Source organism: Danio rerio, chromosome 13, assembly GCF_049306965.1.
Source record: "Danio rerio strain Tuebingen ecotype United States chromosome 13, GRCz12tu, whole genome shotgun sequence".
Lineage (NCBI taxonomy): Eukaryota > Metazoa > Chordata > Actinopteri > Cypriniformes > Danionidae > Danio > Danio rerio.
Genome location: NC_133188.1, coordinates 37,753,908 through 37,771,195, shown reverse-complemented (window position 1 = coordinate 37,771,195; position 17,288 = coordinate 37,753,908). Strand labels below are relative to the sequence as shown.

Here is a 17,288-nt window from a genome sequence, read left to right as displayed (position 1 = left end):
GGTCGCTGGTTCGAGCCTCGGCTGGGTCAGTTGACATTTCTGTGTGAAGTTTGCATGTTCACCCGTGTTCACGTGGATTTCCTCCGGGTACTCCGGTTTCCCCCACAGTCCAAAGACATGCGGTACAGGGGAATCGGGTAAGCTAAATTGGCCGTAGTGTATGTGTGTGAATGGAAGTGTATGGGTGTTTCCCAGTGATGGGTTGCAGCTCGAAGGATATCAGCTGTGTAAAACATATACTGGATAAGTTGGCGGTTCATTCTGCTGTGACCCCAGATTAATAAAGGGACTAAGCCGAAAATAAAATAAAATAAATTAAATTAAATTAAATTAAATTAAATTAAATTAAAAAGCAGTTTGTATGTATGGTAATTGTCATGTTCACCAGCGTTCTAGCATTGGAGAACTATACATCTGCCACTATATGAAATACAACTCCCATAAGTCTTTGCATTCACACACCAGTTCCTGATCCCCCCTAATTACACACACACAGCTGGAAGCTCATGATGGACTGATTACTTGATCTATAAATGCATCTCACTCACACACACACTTGGCTGAGTCTTGTATCCTGTAAGTAAGCATAACGAAGCATTGTCCTTGTCTTGACTTGTTTTATTTATTTTTTTAATCTTTGCTTTGTTTATAGTTTATGTTGTTTTGCCAACTTTCCTGACCATTCGTCTGTTTTTCCGATCACCCTTTGGATAACCTGAATGCTTCTGTCTGTTCTCATTTCGATCTTTGCCTGCCTGACCAATCTCTTACTAAACTGCATTTGGATCCTCAGCTCTGTTGTCACCTCAAGTTATTACAGAAATAATATGCAAGCGAAAATATCAAGCATATTATGGGGACAAGCAAGACTTGCAAAAAGACCATAACAATATCCTTTAAACACAATTAAACTCATTCAATTTACATCCTGTACCACCAGGGCCTCCTACAGGGCTCGAAATGAACCTTTTTACCTGGTAGTACTGGTGCTCCTAACTTTAAAAATGTGGTTGCACCAGCCAAAATTTAGTTGCACCCACCAAGCATTATGTGCACAGTTACTACAAGTTTTATATTAACAGATTTATTCCACTTGAAATCCTCCTGACGATTGAATGAAGGATTAAATAGAACATCTCATGCTTAAAATGTGTAGATTCAGTAGCAAACACTGCTACCTGAAAACTTTGTTACACATACTTTACAGTGAATGGTATTAGTAGTCTTATACACTCTTTGAAAAGTGTATTGTTAATCAGCTGTGCCATTATTTGTAACTTTAGGTGGTTTCTAAAACAAAATCTGTGCTTTTCATTTTGTCATCTTCAGCGCTTTACATTTTCACAGTTGAAGCTCCATCACCTGAAGGCAGAAAGCATTGACTGAATGATTGACAGCTGATATTAACCAATGCATTCGTGTTCACTTCTTGGGCAGTGTGCCAATCAGAAGAGCTTGAAGGCGGGGCAAGCTTTAAACAAGATGCGTTTATTGTAGAAAGTTGATGTGAGGACTGTTTTAAACCATTCCGAGTGCTGAGTATATTTAGGAGCAAAAATGCATTCTGCCTAAATGTTTCATAAATCTGCACATCTGGTGAACATTTTGCAGTGAAAACTGGTTGCACGACAACAATTTTATGCACTCGCACAAATGCTCCCAAATATATTTTGAGGTTGCATATATCAAATTTTAGGTGCAAATGCGATCAAAATGGTCACAATTTCGAGCCCTGTCTTACTGTATGTTATATGTATCAAAAATTACAACAAAAAAAAACCTTGCTTGTTATAATCAAAGCCAAGTACGTCAATAGCACAAGCAACATCACAGTTTATGATTGCTTCTAGATTGAATTATTGATCTTGCTTGTTGTAACACCGGGATGATTAGCTGGTAGGTCAGCAGCTGCACTTCAGTTAACGTGAAGTTAAGGAGGATTTCATTTATCCACTTCTATGACTGTCAGAACAAATCATGTAATGAGCTTCGTATAGTCAATTCCGTTTAACCAAGCTTTATGAATACACAATGACATAAGTAATCACAAATAAAGCTGTCAAGTCAAACACATAATTATCACATACACCTGTCAACATCGCTACACATTCAAGCACCGTCATTCCTACAGCATCATAATGACTTAATTGATTTACAGAATTCATTCATTCACACTTATTCTCAATCTTCCTGCACCGAATAGACGATTGCAGCACAAACTCATTTCAAAAGCCAACAGACCATGTAAGGACGTTAGTCAAGCTGAAATGCTTTCTAATTCAGTGTGTGTGAAGCTAACTAGCTATGCGGATGATCAAGGGTTTTCACAACCAATTTGGAGCCTTTATTTGTCTGGATCCAGATATAAGATAAGACAGGTCATTAATGCATTGCTGAAAAGGCTCACATCTCAAAGTTGTGCATCCTAGCATTTTTGCTAATTCTATAGTTGTGACTAAATAGCCAGACGTGACATGAGAGAGAAACAATCAGACAGAGACAGACAAACATGACAATTGAAGAGAGCTGTTGCCACTTCACATTTTCCTCCTGGAAGAGCTGTGAGCTTTAATTGATTTTCCATCAGTGAAATGGACTGTGGATCCCGGCTTCAGCACTTCCTTTTCTGCATGGGCATTTCTTATAAAAATCTGCTCTTCAAAACCAAATGTTGCCCTTTACAGGTATGCTCACATTTACTGTTTATCTACAAGATGTTGTGGGTCAAATCCAGTCATTGAAATAAGAATCCATGTTTTTTTTTTTAATTGTTTGTGTTCAATTTGGTCCCATTAATTCACAAAATATAAACCTACTAGTTTTAAAAGCAATGTAATGTAACTATGACAAAATGACCAGGTGAAAAAATACCAATATATAAATAATAATAATAATAATAATAATAATAATAATAATAATAATAATAATAATAATAATAATAATAATAATAATAATAATAAACAAATATATGCCTGTCACAGTATGGTGTAAAATTGATATTAGTTTTGAGAGTGGGGTAGCATAACTATGCTTTGGGACAAAATGACCAGGTCAAAAGGATCACTATAAGTAGCCAATATTTGCTCCTATAACGGATTTTCAGTCACATGTTATTTACCTTCATTTCATGTACACTTACTTAACTGTATCTGTGTAGTCTTTTAAAGTTTCCATAGAATGAATTAATACATGAATATATTAAATTGTTCTCTGATATCTACATACAGGGCAAATTTTACAATTATATACACGTCAAAATAACAAGAGATACATTTAAACAGACATTAAGGCTCTTAAGGGTGACAGTGGATACATTTATAATCTGCATATCCCACATTTTACATTCTAATGAGTTATTAACACTCTGTGGTCATGCATAGGTAGGTGCACCCGGAATCTGTGCACGCAGAATTTCGCAGATTTTTCGCAGAATTTCTGCAGATTTTCACAGATTTTTACCCTATCATTAATTCTGTTCATTTACTTGAGTAAACGTGTGTAAATCTATATTTATTCAGTTTTTTAATTAATTTCAGTAATATTATTGACCAATGTGAAAATGTTCATCTGATTTATGTACAATGCAGTTTGTACAGTAATATTTTTTGTCTTTTACTAGACATATTATGTGACAAACTTGCTTTATTTACCAAATAAAGTGAATCTAATTGGATTTGCATTTTAAACATTAAATAAAAGTTCAAATATGTTATTTTTTATTTTATATATGGAGGTTTTAGCTATGATACTCCCAAAGCAATTCCGCAGAAATCCGCAGACTTTTAGCAAAATTCTCCGCAGAAATAGCAAAAAACATCCGCAGATTCGGTCTGGCTCTATGCATAGGTGCCTGCTTCTTTACTCTTCTTTAAAATTCAATTTTAAAATTTTAAATTTCAAAGTTAAAGTCCCACATTCATAGTAAGCATAATACAAACTTAGATAAACTTAAAAACAATGGGAAAAGTGATATTCTGATGTAATTTCACTAGACAAGATCGTGGCCAATCAATCGCAGCCATATTAATGATCCTATTTGGATTATCAGAGTCACTGTTTTATTCAGATTGGCCTGCCTTTTACTGGGATGTACATGGGAACAAGGAACCAATGGAGTTTGAGACTCATGATACATTATTTCCATGTACTGAACTTATTATTAATCAGCTATGCCATCTAGACTTTCATTCTATCACTCCTTTAAATGCATATATTTTTCTTAAATAGTTTTATCAATCCAATTACTTATTACTTGATTACTATATTAATTAATAATTAAATATCACCATCAAATGTTAATGGTGCTCAAAAGTAGCAAAAAGGCATTTACACAACAACTGCAAAAACAAAATGCAACAAATTTACACCCTTCAGTCATTTCTTGCATAAACCGCTTAATTTGTGACAGCAATAATACATTTTTCCTTGTGCATAAACAATAATGCCTCTTACCCTTAAATTTGTCGGGTATTTAAGCATCACTTCGCACCAATTACCAACTATTTTTTGCATGTGTGTAAAAGCGAGCGCATATTGAGTCAGATATGATGGTTAACAAAAAGAGTTTAGAGCCACCAGCATTTCCTACCTCATCTTGGTGCTTTTCGATCCACTCCTGCACGGTTTTCAGGGCAATTTCTGCAGCCGGCTCATTGGGAAAACCTGTGGATACGGAGGAGAAGGTTTCAGTTTTGACTTTGTGCCTTAGAAAGTGACTAGCATATGTACTCACACTTTAACACTTACGCAAACATCACCATATGGCTGTTTGCTGTACAACTCACTCCACACTTTCAGCACTTACTACAAACAACAGTCTGTAAATATGAACACAAACCCAACACTCAACAATCTCACCACTTATTCATCCAAAAGGAAAAAAGAAAACATATTTTTTATGAAACCGGCACATCTGACGTAAAATAATTGGCATCACTGTTTGTACATAACCATCTCACATTCCCAAATGTGCTCTATTAGCTATATTTATCACTGCTGCTTGCCAATTCCATGTAGATTTACTGATCCATTAAGTTGCATGGACACGATCATTTACACGGGGGTCGACACACCATGATCTTGATGAGAAAGTAATGACACGTTGACCAGTAAATGTAAGAGATGATGTCACTAACTGCCATATTAATCACCAAAGCCTGAGCCGAGATGAGAAACCGGGCTTGGTGTTAACACAGCGTATCGATTGAGGAAAAAAAATAGATTGGAGGAGATTAATATTTAATATCGCTGAAAGAGAGGAGGAGGAGGAGTCTGCAAACGGGTGCCTTTTCCATTTGAGAAAGTTAATTAGTTTCTTTTTGATTAGAAACATTTAAAAAAGACACAAAATTGGCTTTCAGTGTGAAATCAGCTTACAAAAAAACAAGTTAGATCTTTTTTAATGTCAATGCCACACAATCATGTTGCATCATAGGATTCATAGGAAAGCCTGACATACCAAAAAATAAAATTCAATGTGGACATACAAAAAATGTATGTTAAAGGCTGATAAAAACAATGCAGTATGAGTGTAAAGTCATCAATGGTGTAAAGTAGCAAATTACAAATACTCAAATTATTATATTTAAGTAGTTTTTCTAAGAAATTTTCATTTAAATATGTGAACTTTTACTTTTCCTTGAGTACACTTTTAGAGTAGTATCGGTACTTTTACTCCACTACTTTCCTTTAACCTACAGTCACTACTTTATTATTTCCTGTCTATGGGGATTACAAAAATCAGTCCTGTGATTCCTGTCCAATCAAGCAATGCATTACATTACATACAGAATGCCAAGAGCGACAGCCTGGCAAATAAGTGAAGCAAATGTTTATTTTAATGTAGAATTACAAAGATTGTTATGACACTTAGTTCATGTTTGAAAATATGAGGCGCACCACACAGGGCAGTGCAATACTTTTTTATTTAGAAAATAATGTTTTGCATTTTGTCTTTTTGTCAATCAAGCACAAGCACACTACAATTTGGTTTGCTGCTCACCTTTCCATTTACTCAATAATAAAAATAAAAAAAACACACACACAATTGACATTAGGTGCTTTTAAGCTCAGAGTTGACTTTTGTACAACTTTGCAAGCAAAGAGCTCACTGAAATAGAAAGCAAGTTTGAAAAAGGCTGCAAAAAAAGCCCATTCTGTGTGACTGGTGCCTAATACAGCGATGACTAATGCAGTGAGCACAATAATTCCAAATAAATGCCCTATAATAATTTTAATAAAAATAACACAGCTGCTAGTTTCATGCACTGATCCCTTTATGTATATGTGTATGTATATATTTACACATGCGATTAACACAGAAAACCTATACAATTGTGTTTTTTTTCTCATGATGGCTTTTTGTACACTACCAGTCAAAAGTTTAAAAAGTTTAAATGTTTTAAAATAAGCTTATCCTGCATATCAAGGCTGCATTTATTTAATGAAAATTAAAGTAAAAATTGCAAAATTGTCAAATGTTATTGCACTAAAAATAAACTGTTCAATTTAGTATATAATTCATATATAAATAAATATAATATAATTTAGTATATAACAGTTTAATTTAGTTCAATAATTAATTCCATTTATTTTAAAGATGAATTTTCAGCTTAATTACTCCAGTCTTCAGAGACACTTGATCGTTTAGAAATCCCTCTAATATTAATTATTATTGCTATTATTATTAATATTATTTTTAATGGTAAAAGTTATGAAAGCAATAATGATTGGACAACTAATTTCATTTGAAACTACATACAACAAGCAGTTATTTAAATGTTTTTTTTATAAATATTTAACAATTTATTTACATTTATAAATAAATGCCGCCTTGATGAAGAGAATTACTTTCTTAAAAAAATCAAATAAAACTGACCGCAAACTTTTGAATTAATCTTAAAATAATCAGAGTCTTGTGTGGGTTTAAAAAAAAAAAACTCCAATAGTTTACAACAGATTTGAGTTCTTTTTTCTAGACATGCAATAGGATCAGTGGCTCTAAATGCATGGTTTGAGAAAAAAACTAGTCTGATGAAAGTCAAACTTGAATGTTAAATATGCCCCCTTTTTAAAGTCTGAAAAATAATCTGTCAATAGGTGTATTATTTACAAAGAAATTGTCTATACGTAGCTTTTGATTCACAAAATATAATTATTAAATGTGATTAATGATATATAATAAAAGCATGCATTAAAATAGAATTAAAGCAAGCACCTTCCTAGTTTGCATGTACTGGCACCTGCAAGTACAGTTAAAATGATTAGCCATCCTGTGATTTTTTTTTTTTTATTTTACAAATATTTCCCAAATTAAAAAATTATGTTTAACAGAGCAAGGGATTTTTCCACAGTATTTCCAATAATTTTTTAAGCAAGTCTTATTTTTTATTATTATTATTTATTTTATTTTTTTAATTTTTTTTGGTTGGTTGGTTGGAATAAGTTTTTAATTAATTAAAAAAAAAACTATTCTAAAGCCAATATTATTACCTCCTTGGGCAGTTTTTTTTTTAATTGTCTACAGAACAAACTACTATTATACAATGACTTGCCTAATTACCCCAAATTGCCTAATTAAGTTAAGATTTTGAATGTCACTTTAAGCTGAATACAAGTATCTAGAAAAATCTCAATCAAATAATATGTACTGTCACCATGGCATAGATTAAAGAGATCAGTTAGAAATTACAGTAGTTATAAAATTGAACATGTTTAAAAATGTGTTCTCTCTGTTAAACAGAAGTTGACGAAACAAATATACAGGGGGCCTACACTGTAAAAAAATTAATTCGTAAAATTTACGGTAAAAAACCGGCAGCTGTGGTTGCCAGTACTTTACCGTTAAAAACACAGTACAAACCGTAAAAGTAATTTCTAATTTTTACGGTAAACTACCGTATTTTCTTAATTTATAGATGTAATATGTCTGTATTTTGAAACGATGACCATCTACAAATCTTTTGTTACACAGTTAAACACGTTAGCACACCCGCATGCAGGTGGTGATAAGGAAGTTACATAATGAGCCAACGCTCATTACAATCAACTTTTCACACAAGCAGAAAAGAGTATCAGCATATAGAAGGTGCTCAGTGTCATTCACACAGCTACTAAAAACCAGTGTGGTAACACGCATAAAAATAAAGTAACAAAATAAACATTGTTTATCAACATTACATGTAACATAAATCTCTAATGTACATAACTGATGGGGAAACAACTAAAAATATCTATAGTAATGTCAAAAAAAAGCATAAAAAGTGATGTGCCATACAGGGAATTCTGGGAAAGTCAATTTACGGTTATTCACCGTATATATTAAGGAAACATACCATTTACCAGGTTACAGATTTGTACTGTAGCATTTTAACAGTTTTTTACCGTTGAAATTACGGCAATTTTTTACAGTGTAATAATTCAGGAGGGCTAATCATTCTAACTTTAACTGTATACAATTTATGTACAAAAAAAGCCTAAACAATTGTACTACATTTCAAATAAAAAACAATAATGACATCATAATATTTATTTTTTGTGCAGTTATTAATAAATGGTAAAGACTGTACCCAAATAGCACCTATTTTGTAAAACTGCCCTATCTGTTCCCTGTTCCCACTGCCCCTGGAGGTCTATCTCGCTGCCCAGACGATGGGTGATGGAAGACGTAATTAACACACAGTTTCAGCAATGTTTTCAGTGCCTGTTTCGCCTCTCTATCTGACACCGCTCTCCTGACGTCCTGTCTGGGCCTTTCAACACCAAATAATTCGGGGATGGGTTGGACGCGAGGGAGTCAACAGCAGCCCTGTCCTGTCAGTCTTTGCTCCATCTATTCCCTGTTTGTCCGCTCCTTCTGTCTCTCTTTCTGACAGGATGAATCTCGGACTGATTTCTGCTGCTGGCTGGATGCCTTCAGACCTAACCTTTGGGTCAAGAATGCGCTTGAGAAACTGATAAACCTATTATCTCTCGAGTATAATCCCCTTCTAAGAATCATATGAACACCAGTGTTTTTTGGCTGATTTTCACAGTAAACAAATTGAGAGAAACAGACAAAATTACTGTTTACAAATAAACACTTGACAGCGGCGTTCCTAGCTCTTCAGGTAACCTGTAAAATAGATTTTTTTGTTGCTGTTTTTTTCCCCCATGAGGGCTTTATTTGTATTGATCTGAAGATGACCAGAGCTGAGTGTGTGGGTGGAAAAACTCAGTTTCCAAATGATAACTGCAGATTTTTATTTTATTATTATTTTTGTAGGGCTTGCATTGGGATCAGTAGCCAAATGCAGGCTTTGATAAAACAATTACAGACAGTAAAGCAAGTCTGATGAATATCTGAGTAACAATGTTCCTTTTTACAGATTATTTTCATCTTTTTGTTTTTTTTTTAGAATATGCAAAAGGTACAAATTGAGATCATACAAATACATAAAATAAAACATCAACAAAAAACAAAAACAACAACAATACAGTCAGGTACTGGCAGGTGCATGTGTGTGTGTGTGTGTGTGTGTATGTAAAGGTAACTTGGTAGACAGGTCAGAGTACATGCATAAGGACAATAACAGTCACTAAATGAAGCAAGTATCATAGATATAAATAAACAGATAGAAAGTAATCTGTCAGTGGTAAGGAGTGAAAACAATGCTAGTAATGTATGATAGTAATAATGACAGTACAAAGAAAGAAAGGACAACAGCAAAAATAACTGATAACAATAATAATAATATATTTCTATTTATAATCTAGTTGTTTTCATCTAATACACCAGTGTTTCCCAACCCTGTTCCTGGAGTACACTACATATTTTTGGAGTCTCTTCTAATGTTCAGATAATTTGACTCAGGTGAGTTTGATTAGAGCAGGGGTGTCCAAACTTGGTCCTGGAGGGCCGGTATCCTAGAGAGTTTTGCACCAACTTGCCTCAACACACCTTTCAGGAAGTTTCTAGTATAAGAGCTTAATTAGCTAGCTCAGGTGTGTTTGATTAGGGTTGGGGCTGAACTCTCCGGGACACTGGTCCTCCGGGACCGAGTTTGGACATCCCTGGATTAGGGAGAGGTTGAAAATGTGTACTGTTGGTGAGCTTTTAGGAACAGGGTTGGGAAACACTGTATTACACCATTAAAAAAAAGTCGGTTAAATAAAAGCTAAATTATTTTAACAGAAAATGCCTAAAGCTTGTGATTTACTGTTGTCGTTCTGTTTGTTTATGCTTATGCACTGAAAATACAGTTAAACAGTTTAACCTTTTCACTTGTCTGTTAATTAATTATTTATCCTTTATAGTCTCATGTCTGTTGTTCTGTGCCAGTTTGTTGTCGTACATGCATCGTTTCCAGTCTTGTCCAGTTGCAGTTTTTTGTTTATTTGTTATTTTTGTTAATGTTTTTTTCTTTTTCTGGGTGGTTTTTGTTGCTTTTTTGTTTTATTTTTACAATTAATAAATACCCATTTTAGTTCTGCATTTGAGTCCTCGTGCTTTCCCTACCCAAATACTTGACAAACACATGGAAAACAATATGAATTTTTATTCATGTATTTTAATATTTGAAGTAGTCAATTTGATGCCTTAAAAGTTAGTTCATAGTGCTTTTTTGTTAAATGTTAAGCTTTCTAAAAGAAAAAGTTGACAGCTATCACAATTATATAGCATGTGTGTTAGCAATGAGTCTCTGATCTTCATATTCTTGAAAGTCACTGTCATATGTAGTGTATATGTTGTAATATGTTTATATCATGTCAAACTACATCATGTCAAAAAAAAAAAAAGTAAATGTTGCTGACGTGTAAAAATCATGTATAGAAATATTTCCAAGCTTTAGGCTAAAGAAAAAAAAAGTAACTAAGGAAATGTGTTACTCTCCCCTATTTAAAATGGCATGAACTTCAAGCGTTTATTGAATAAATGTTCACAGACTTGTTATTGGTGTGGTCCTTAGAGACAACGTGGATGCGTATCACAATATCTGAAGGGCGAAAAACGAGTCAGAGGCCATCAGACTCATGTTCATCTCGAGTCTGTAGTGCATTTCTGTTTTTAATGTAAATTGATTTTTGCTTCACATGCATTAATTATAAAAAGAGAGGAAAAAAAGAGAAACCGATCAAGAGAAAAGCAGAGAGGTCACTGAGAGCGGTCTTATGTCTGTCTATTGAGATATAGACGAGAGGTCAGAGTTTATAGAGAGGTTCTTTTGATCATGTGTCTCTCTTCAGATTGCTTAACATGTTCCACACACATCTTCACAATAAACACATCAAAATCTACACTCTACAAGGAAATGTTTTTAGTCTCCCTAGTTGATGCATTTCAAAACGTAAGAGTTTTTGGGGGGGGAATTGTAACTTTTCATGCTGTGGTGGATACTAGTAGTAAAGTAAAGACCACCAGGGGTGTCCTAACTTGGTCCTGTAGGGCCAGTGTCCTAGAGAGTTTAGCTCCAACCCTGATCAAACACACCTAAAGCAGCTAATCAAGGTCTTACTAAACATACTAGAAACTTTCAAGCAGGTGTGTTGAAGCAAGTTGGAGCTAAACTCTGCAGGGCACAAGCCTTCCAGGACCGAGTTTGGACATCCCTGACCTAAACTAAGACCAAGTTAAAACTAAGCCAGACCAGCATTATCAAAATTCACCCGTGAAAACCTACATTTATGGTAAAGCCTAGAAGGGATACAGCTGCAGATACTGACATCAGTATTGCTTAATTTTGTGACACTGTAAAACAATAATTAATAGTTAATCATTAATAATAACTATTATTAAAAGGTTTAGGGTTGGGGTAGATGTTAATAAAATTCAATTCAATGGGTATACAATAATAATAATAATAATAATAATAATAATAATAACTGCAAAAAGTAATCTACTTAAAGTGAGTAAACATTTTAACTGAAAAGAGACAAGTTTTTTATATAATATACTCACTATATTTAACTTTATTTTATATAGTGAGTAAACATATTGTAACTTAGAACTGTTAATTGACTTAATTTAGAGTAAAAAGTGACTAAACCCCTTGACTTTTTCAACAAAATAAACTTAAAAATAAAGTTTAAAAAGTAAGGGAATATAAACACTTTTTTAAAGCAAAGTAAACTTATAGTTCTTAAACTGTATTTATTCTGCACTTGCAACTGCATACATAATTGAATGTTCATGTGATTAATATTTTATAAAATTAAGACCAATGTGACAAAGTGAGACAAATTGTATGTTTAAGCAGTAGGTGATTGCAAATCACCTACACTGTAAAAAATTTTATGTTCCACACAATTCCTTTATGTTGTCCTGACATAAGATGATTGTTAACTTAATCATTTTTTACAAATTGAAGTGGATTGAAAGTAAAACAGTTCAGCTACAACAAAAAACTTTTAAAATTTCCTTTTAAATAAGTAGTTTGAACAAATCATTTTTGAGTTAAACAAGTCATTGAATTATTACCCTAATTGTTAAAGCAGCTGCTTCAAATTAGAATTAGTTTGTAACTGGTTTCATCCGTGAAATTTAACACAAACTTCTGTTTAAAGGGTTTCCTAAAATGTAAGTAATCTAACATTGATTAAAAACTTGTTTGTTGAACATTTGAATACCAAACTAATATTATGTTTCCAACCATGCTCATGTACTTTACAACAGTTTGAATTGCTCTTTTTATGTTGCTTAATTATATTATAGGTTATAACATAAAAAAGATGTCAAGCACTACTTTTGCTATCTGAAATTTGTTGCCAATTCTGTCAATAGCTTGTTATAAATTTTTGTTTTGATTTCGTTTACTACTGGAAGTCTAAAACAAAAATAAAAATCTTTTAGTTTAAGGTTTGGGGGATGAGTACAAGGCCAAATGCACTCAATACAAATACAAGATTTAAAAAGAAAATGGCCTCAAGATCAAAATTGGTCTCAAGTACTATAGCAGTAGTCGATACTCAGAAGACACTAGAGAGATATAAAAACAGTCAAGTATATAAACTGTATGGACAGCAATCACAAAAACTACCCAAAAGTGCTGTGAAAATCTCGGCATGTGCAATCAAATAATCATAAAGGAAACCTTACATGACTATACACTAGAAGTAAAATCACAGCAGAAAAAAACTTTAAACTGAGAGGGCGGAGAAAAAAAACTGAAAAAACAAATGACTGAGGCTGCCTTTAAGCCAGCAAAACTATAAATAAAAAAAAATACACATACAAAGAAAATCGATGATGCTTCTGTGTGGCAGACTCATCCTGAATATGATGCTACTTATAGATACACAAGCTAAATTATTCACTTGTCATCAGGGGGGAAATACGTATTTTTGGCCCATACAAATAATGCAATACAGTTTCATGGTCAGAATGAAATATATCTCCAAATTTTCAGGTGTCAGCTGATGGATGCCCACCAGAGTATGGGCTGCTGATGAGGGCTCATGGGATTTCCTTTGCTTCTAATGTGAACAAACACACAGATTCTACTGTACACTATATAGGATGTCAGCATTTTGTAGCTGCGTCCAAGTTCTTAGTGAACAATTTCAGTCCATATATAGTTCACTGTTGTGTAGCCGTAATGCAATCTGATTTATAGTGCACAACTACGCTATCTGGTTACCCAGGATGCAATGCCAAGTGGGCTACCAAATGCCAAAGGAAGACATATGGTGCATCTGAAATTGCACACTGGCTGAGTTGGCACTAAATGTGACTTCAGAGTTACTTCATGACTGTTAAAAAAGTAGGTTCTATTTAAAATGGTGCTTTTCATTCTTTTTCTTTCTTTCTTTCTTTCTTTCTTTCTTTCTTTCTTTCTTTCTTTCTTTCTTTCGAAAAGTGTAACTGTAATTGTGCACAGACACTTATTAAACAAATCCATTAAGTAATGGACAGTGTATATTTTTACATAATTTTAATGATCAACTGCATCACTTTAATAGACTTTGTTACAGTCTTTGCTGCGATTCCAATCAAACAACGTAGTCTACTAGATTTGTTTTACAAACTTAGCTGTACAAAATCCAGCACACTATAATATTGATGTGCTATGTCTTTGTTAGTCACAAACTCGAAAGTGTATTATTAATAAATATTTTTTTTTCAAATACTATTTTGTACATCCATTTCAGTTGTTGTTGTTCTCCTTAGTTTCATAAGTTACATTGACAATTTAACATCAATTATTTATTATTATAATTATTCTCTCTTTTTTAATGTTACATAAATTGACACCTTTCCCTAAAAGTTGTCTTGGTTTTGAAGTTATCATTACATTGATCAGTGTTCTTTTTAGTTGGGTACTTGAATAATTTGGATAAAAGTAAGTAACTGTAATATTGTAAGAGAAATAAATAATAACTTGACTTCTAGTTGATCATTTGGAAAAGTGGCAGAAGGTCAATCATAACAAATACTGTGGAAGACCTATTGGAACCAGCATGGACCCAAGATTCTCACAGAAATCAGTTAAGTTTGGTGAAGGAAACATCATGGTTTGGGGTTACATTCAGAATGGGGGCGTGCGAGAGATCTGCAGAGGGGATGGCAACTTTAACTGCCTGAGGTATCAAGACATTTGTGCTGCCCATTACATTACAAACCACAGAAGAGGGCAAATTCTTCAGCAGGATAGCACTCCTTTTCATACTTCAGTTTCCATATCAAAGTTCCTGAAAGCTAAGAAGGTCAAGGTGCTCCAGGGTTGGCTAGCTCAGTCACCAGACATAAACATTATTGAACATATCAGGGGTACGATGAAGGAAAAGCCTTGAAGATGAATCCAAAGTATCTTGATGAACTCTGGGAGTCCAGCAAGAACGCCTTCTTTGGCATTCCAGAGGACTTTATTAAGTGATTTGAGTCATTGCAGAGATGTATAGATGCAGTCCTCCAAGCTCATGAGAGTCATACACTATATTCATTATTTTTACATTGCACCAGGACTTTATATTCTATATTGTACATTATTTCTGTTAAGTGACAAGACTTTTGTCTCAGCAAAGTAAAACTTGTATGTTCTAATTAAAAATCAAGGCACGGTAATATTTTATTTGGGTACAATAAGTGTAATTTAGAGGCTTTCCCCTTTCATATAAAGCCAGTTCTGATAGCAAATGATCAAGTCATACATACATACATATATATATATATATATATATATATATATATATATATATATATATATATATATATATATATATATATATATATATATATATATATATATATATATATATATATACATACATACATATATATATATCTGTATGTATAGGGTAGGGTATATATAAATTCATGTGAAATGGCAATCATTATGCTACTTTTAATAAAGCATTGCTTGATGTCTAGTTTTACAGTCATCAATAAACCGCACACAGAAGAAATGATAATGTATTGAATGACTCACATTGTCTGTTACTGTCTGAAAATGATATATTCAACTGTGTATATCTAATCAAATAATTTCATTCATGACTTTATTAATGCTTCATGAAAGGACACTATGAGCTTCGTTAAATTAAAATCTGGTATTTCTGAAAAACATAATCAACTAATTAACGTTTAAAAAAATATCAAATAGCTACTGAATGACAACATCATTAAATGCTCATTTAAAAGACGGTCACTAGCTTTCAAAAACCTTTTCAAGAAGTTTTGAATATACTGTAAGAATGCATCTACTAACCTACAGAGGCAGTTTTTTTGGACGTCAAGTCATATTTATATGAGGTGTCTTTGAGTGGGCACTGGTGGAAGCTATTGAATAATTAATGTGGAAAACTTTTGCACCAAGAAGAAACCTAAAAAAGCAGGGCCAGAACTACAGGGCCTGGAAGAACCGATGAAGTTTGAAATTGTCATGATTTGGCTGATAGTTGAGGAGGTGATGTCCAACCAAATCATTATGACGTGTCTAACTGAACCCATGGCTACAGCACTAATAAAAAAAAGTAAAAGCTGAGTGTGTCAGTTGGTGGATGACAGACATAAAAACAGATGTTGTGTAGGTGGATGTTCACAGAAATGCACAATACTTTAGAATATGAGTAGCAGAGCTTAGAGACAAGTGATTTTTTAAATTTTCAGAGAGATTCACAGTAAATACAAATAGTGTCAAAGCAGTTTTATAGAGAAAAAGGATAATAACCAAAACCAGGTACAAGTAAAGTACAATCTAGTTCATTAGGGACATTTATTTCCACAGAATGCTGATTTAGTTCTAGTTAGTTAAAACTGATAATTCCAGAATCAAACTCAAGCAAAAGTACCATTACTTGCCACAAAATAAGTAAAAGTTAGTCTTTTCCACTAATCAAATATGAGTAAAAAACAGCAACTCTAAATGTGGTCAAGAGTGGTGGTTTGTGAGTTTTATGAAGTGAAATTATTCTACAATATATTTATTATTAAAACTAATATGTTTTTAAAATGTGTTGGGAAAAACTTCATTAAGCAACAGTTGGGGAATTTGTTAAACAAATTCCAATTTCACAGGAAGACTAGTAACTTTGACTTCAACTGTACATTGTAAATTAATAATGAAAAATAAATGTTCTTTTAAGGGTGTTTTGAAGTGTAAAATAAATGATTTGCTATCCTTGGACTAAACAATAAAAAAATGAAACTATGTGAAAACATGTATCTATAATAATTCGACAAAAAGCAGATTGTTTTAACATGCAAAATCTGTGTAACCTAACCAAAGCAACAAATCTTGCTGTGATGATGTGTTAATGCTTAGGTTTTGAGCTTTGAACCCTGACTAACAATCTCAGAACATCAGCAGATTGCGCCGCAAACCGAGCTTGCGCAGCACTGATAGAATACATGCAATTTACGCATGTTTTTGAAAACATCACATTCTGTGCTGCATTTAGCTACTCTTTAAAACCATTAAACATCCTTGTCAAACATCGGTTGTTGTGTGTAATAATTTTGCATCTTCTTGGACACTTTTCAAAACTGTCTCAAAACTCAAGAAAAGACAAAGATAAGAGAAAAAGTAAAATCTAAAATGGTGACTGCAGATTTTAGAAAAATAATGCAGTAAAAGTAAATATAAAGAGCTAAAAATGCACTCAAGTAATTTCTAAACCACTTAGTAAAGTACAATTCCTGAGGGAAAAAAAAAAAAAACTACTCAATTACAGTAGTTTGATTATTTGCAGATTGTTACTTTACACCACTTGCCCTAAACATATGTGATGCCACAAACACATAATAAAAGTTTAATCTTTTACATGCTAATCAGACTTTTTATCATAAGAAGATGTGATGGGGATAGATGGTGCGT

At 33.2% G+C, this 17,288-nt stretch overlaps 1 protein-coding gene across 6 annotated transcripts in view; it reads right to left on the bottom strand.

Moving 5' to 3' along the window:
- macrod2 (mono-ADP ribosylhydrolase 2) overlaps nucleotides 1–17,288 on the bottom strand; it is an 862,720-nt gene that overhangs the window by 243,148 nt on the left and 602,284 nt on the right. For all 6 annotated transcript variants that reach the window (XM_017358720.3, NM_200549.1, XM_073919424.1 and 3 more), the window contains 1 exon segment: nucleotides 4,589–4,662. In XM_017358720.3, coding sequence (XP_017214209.1) covers nucleotides 4,589–4,662 — 74 coding nt within the window.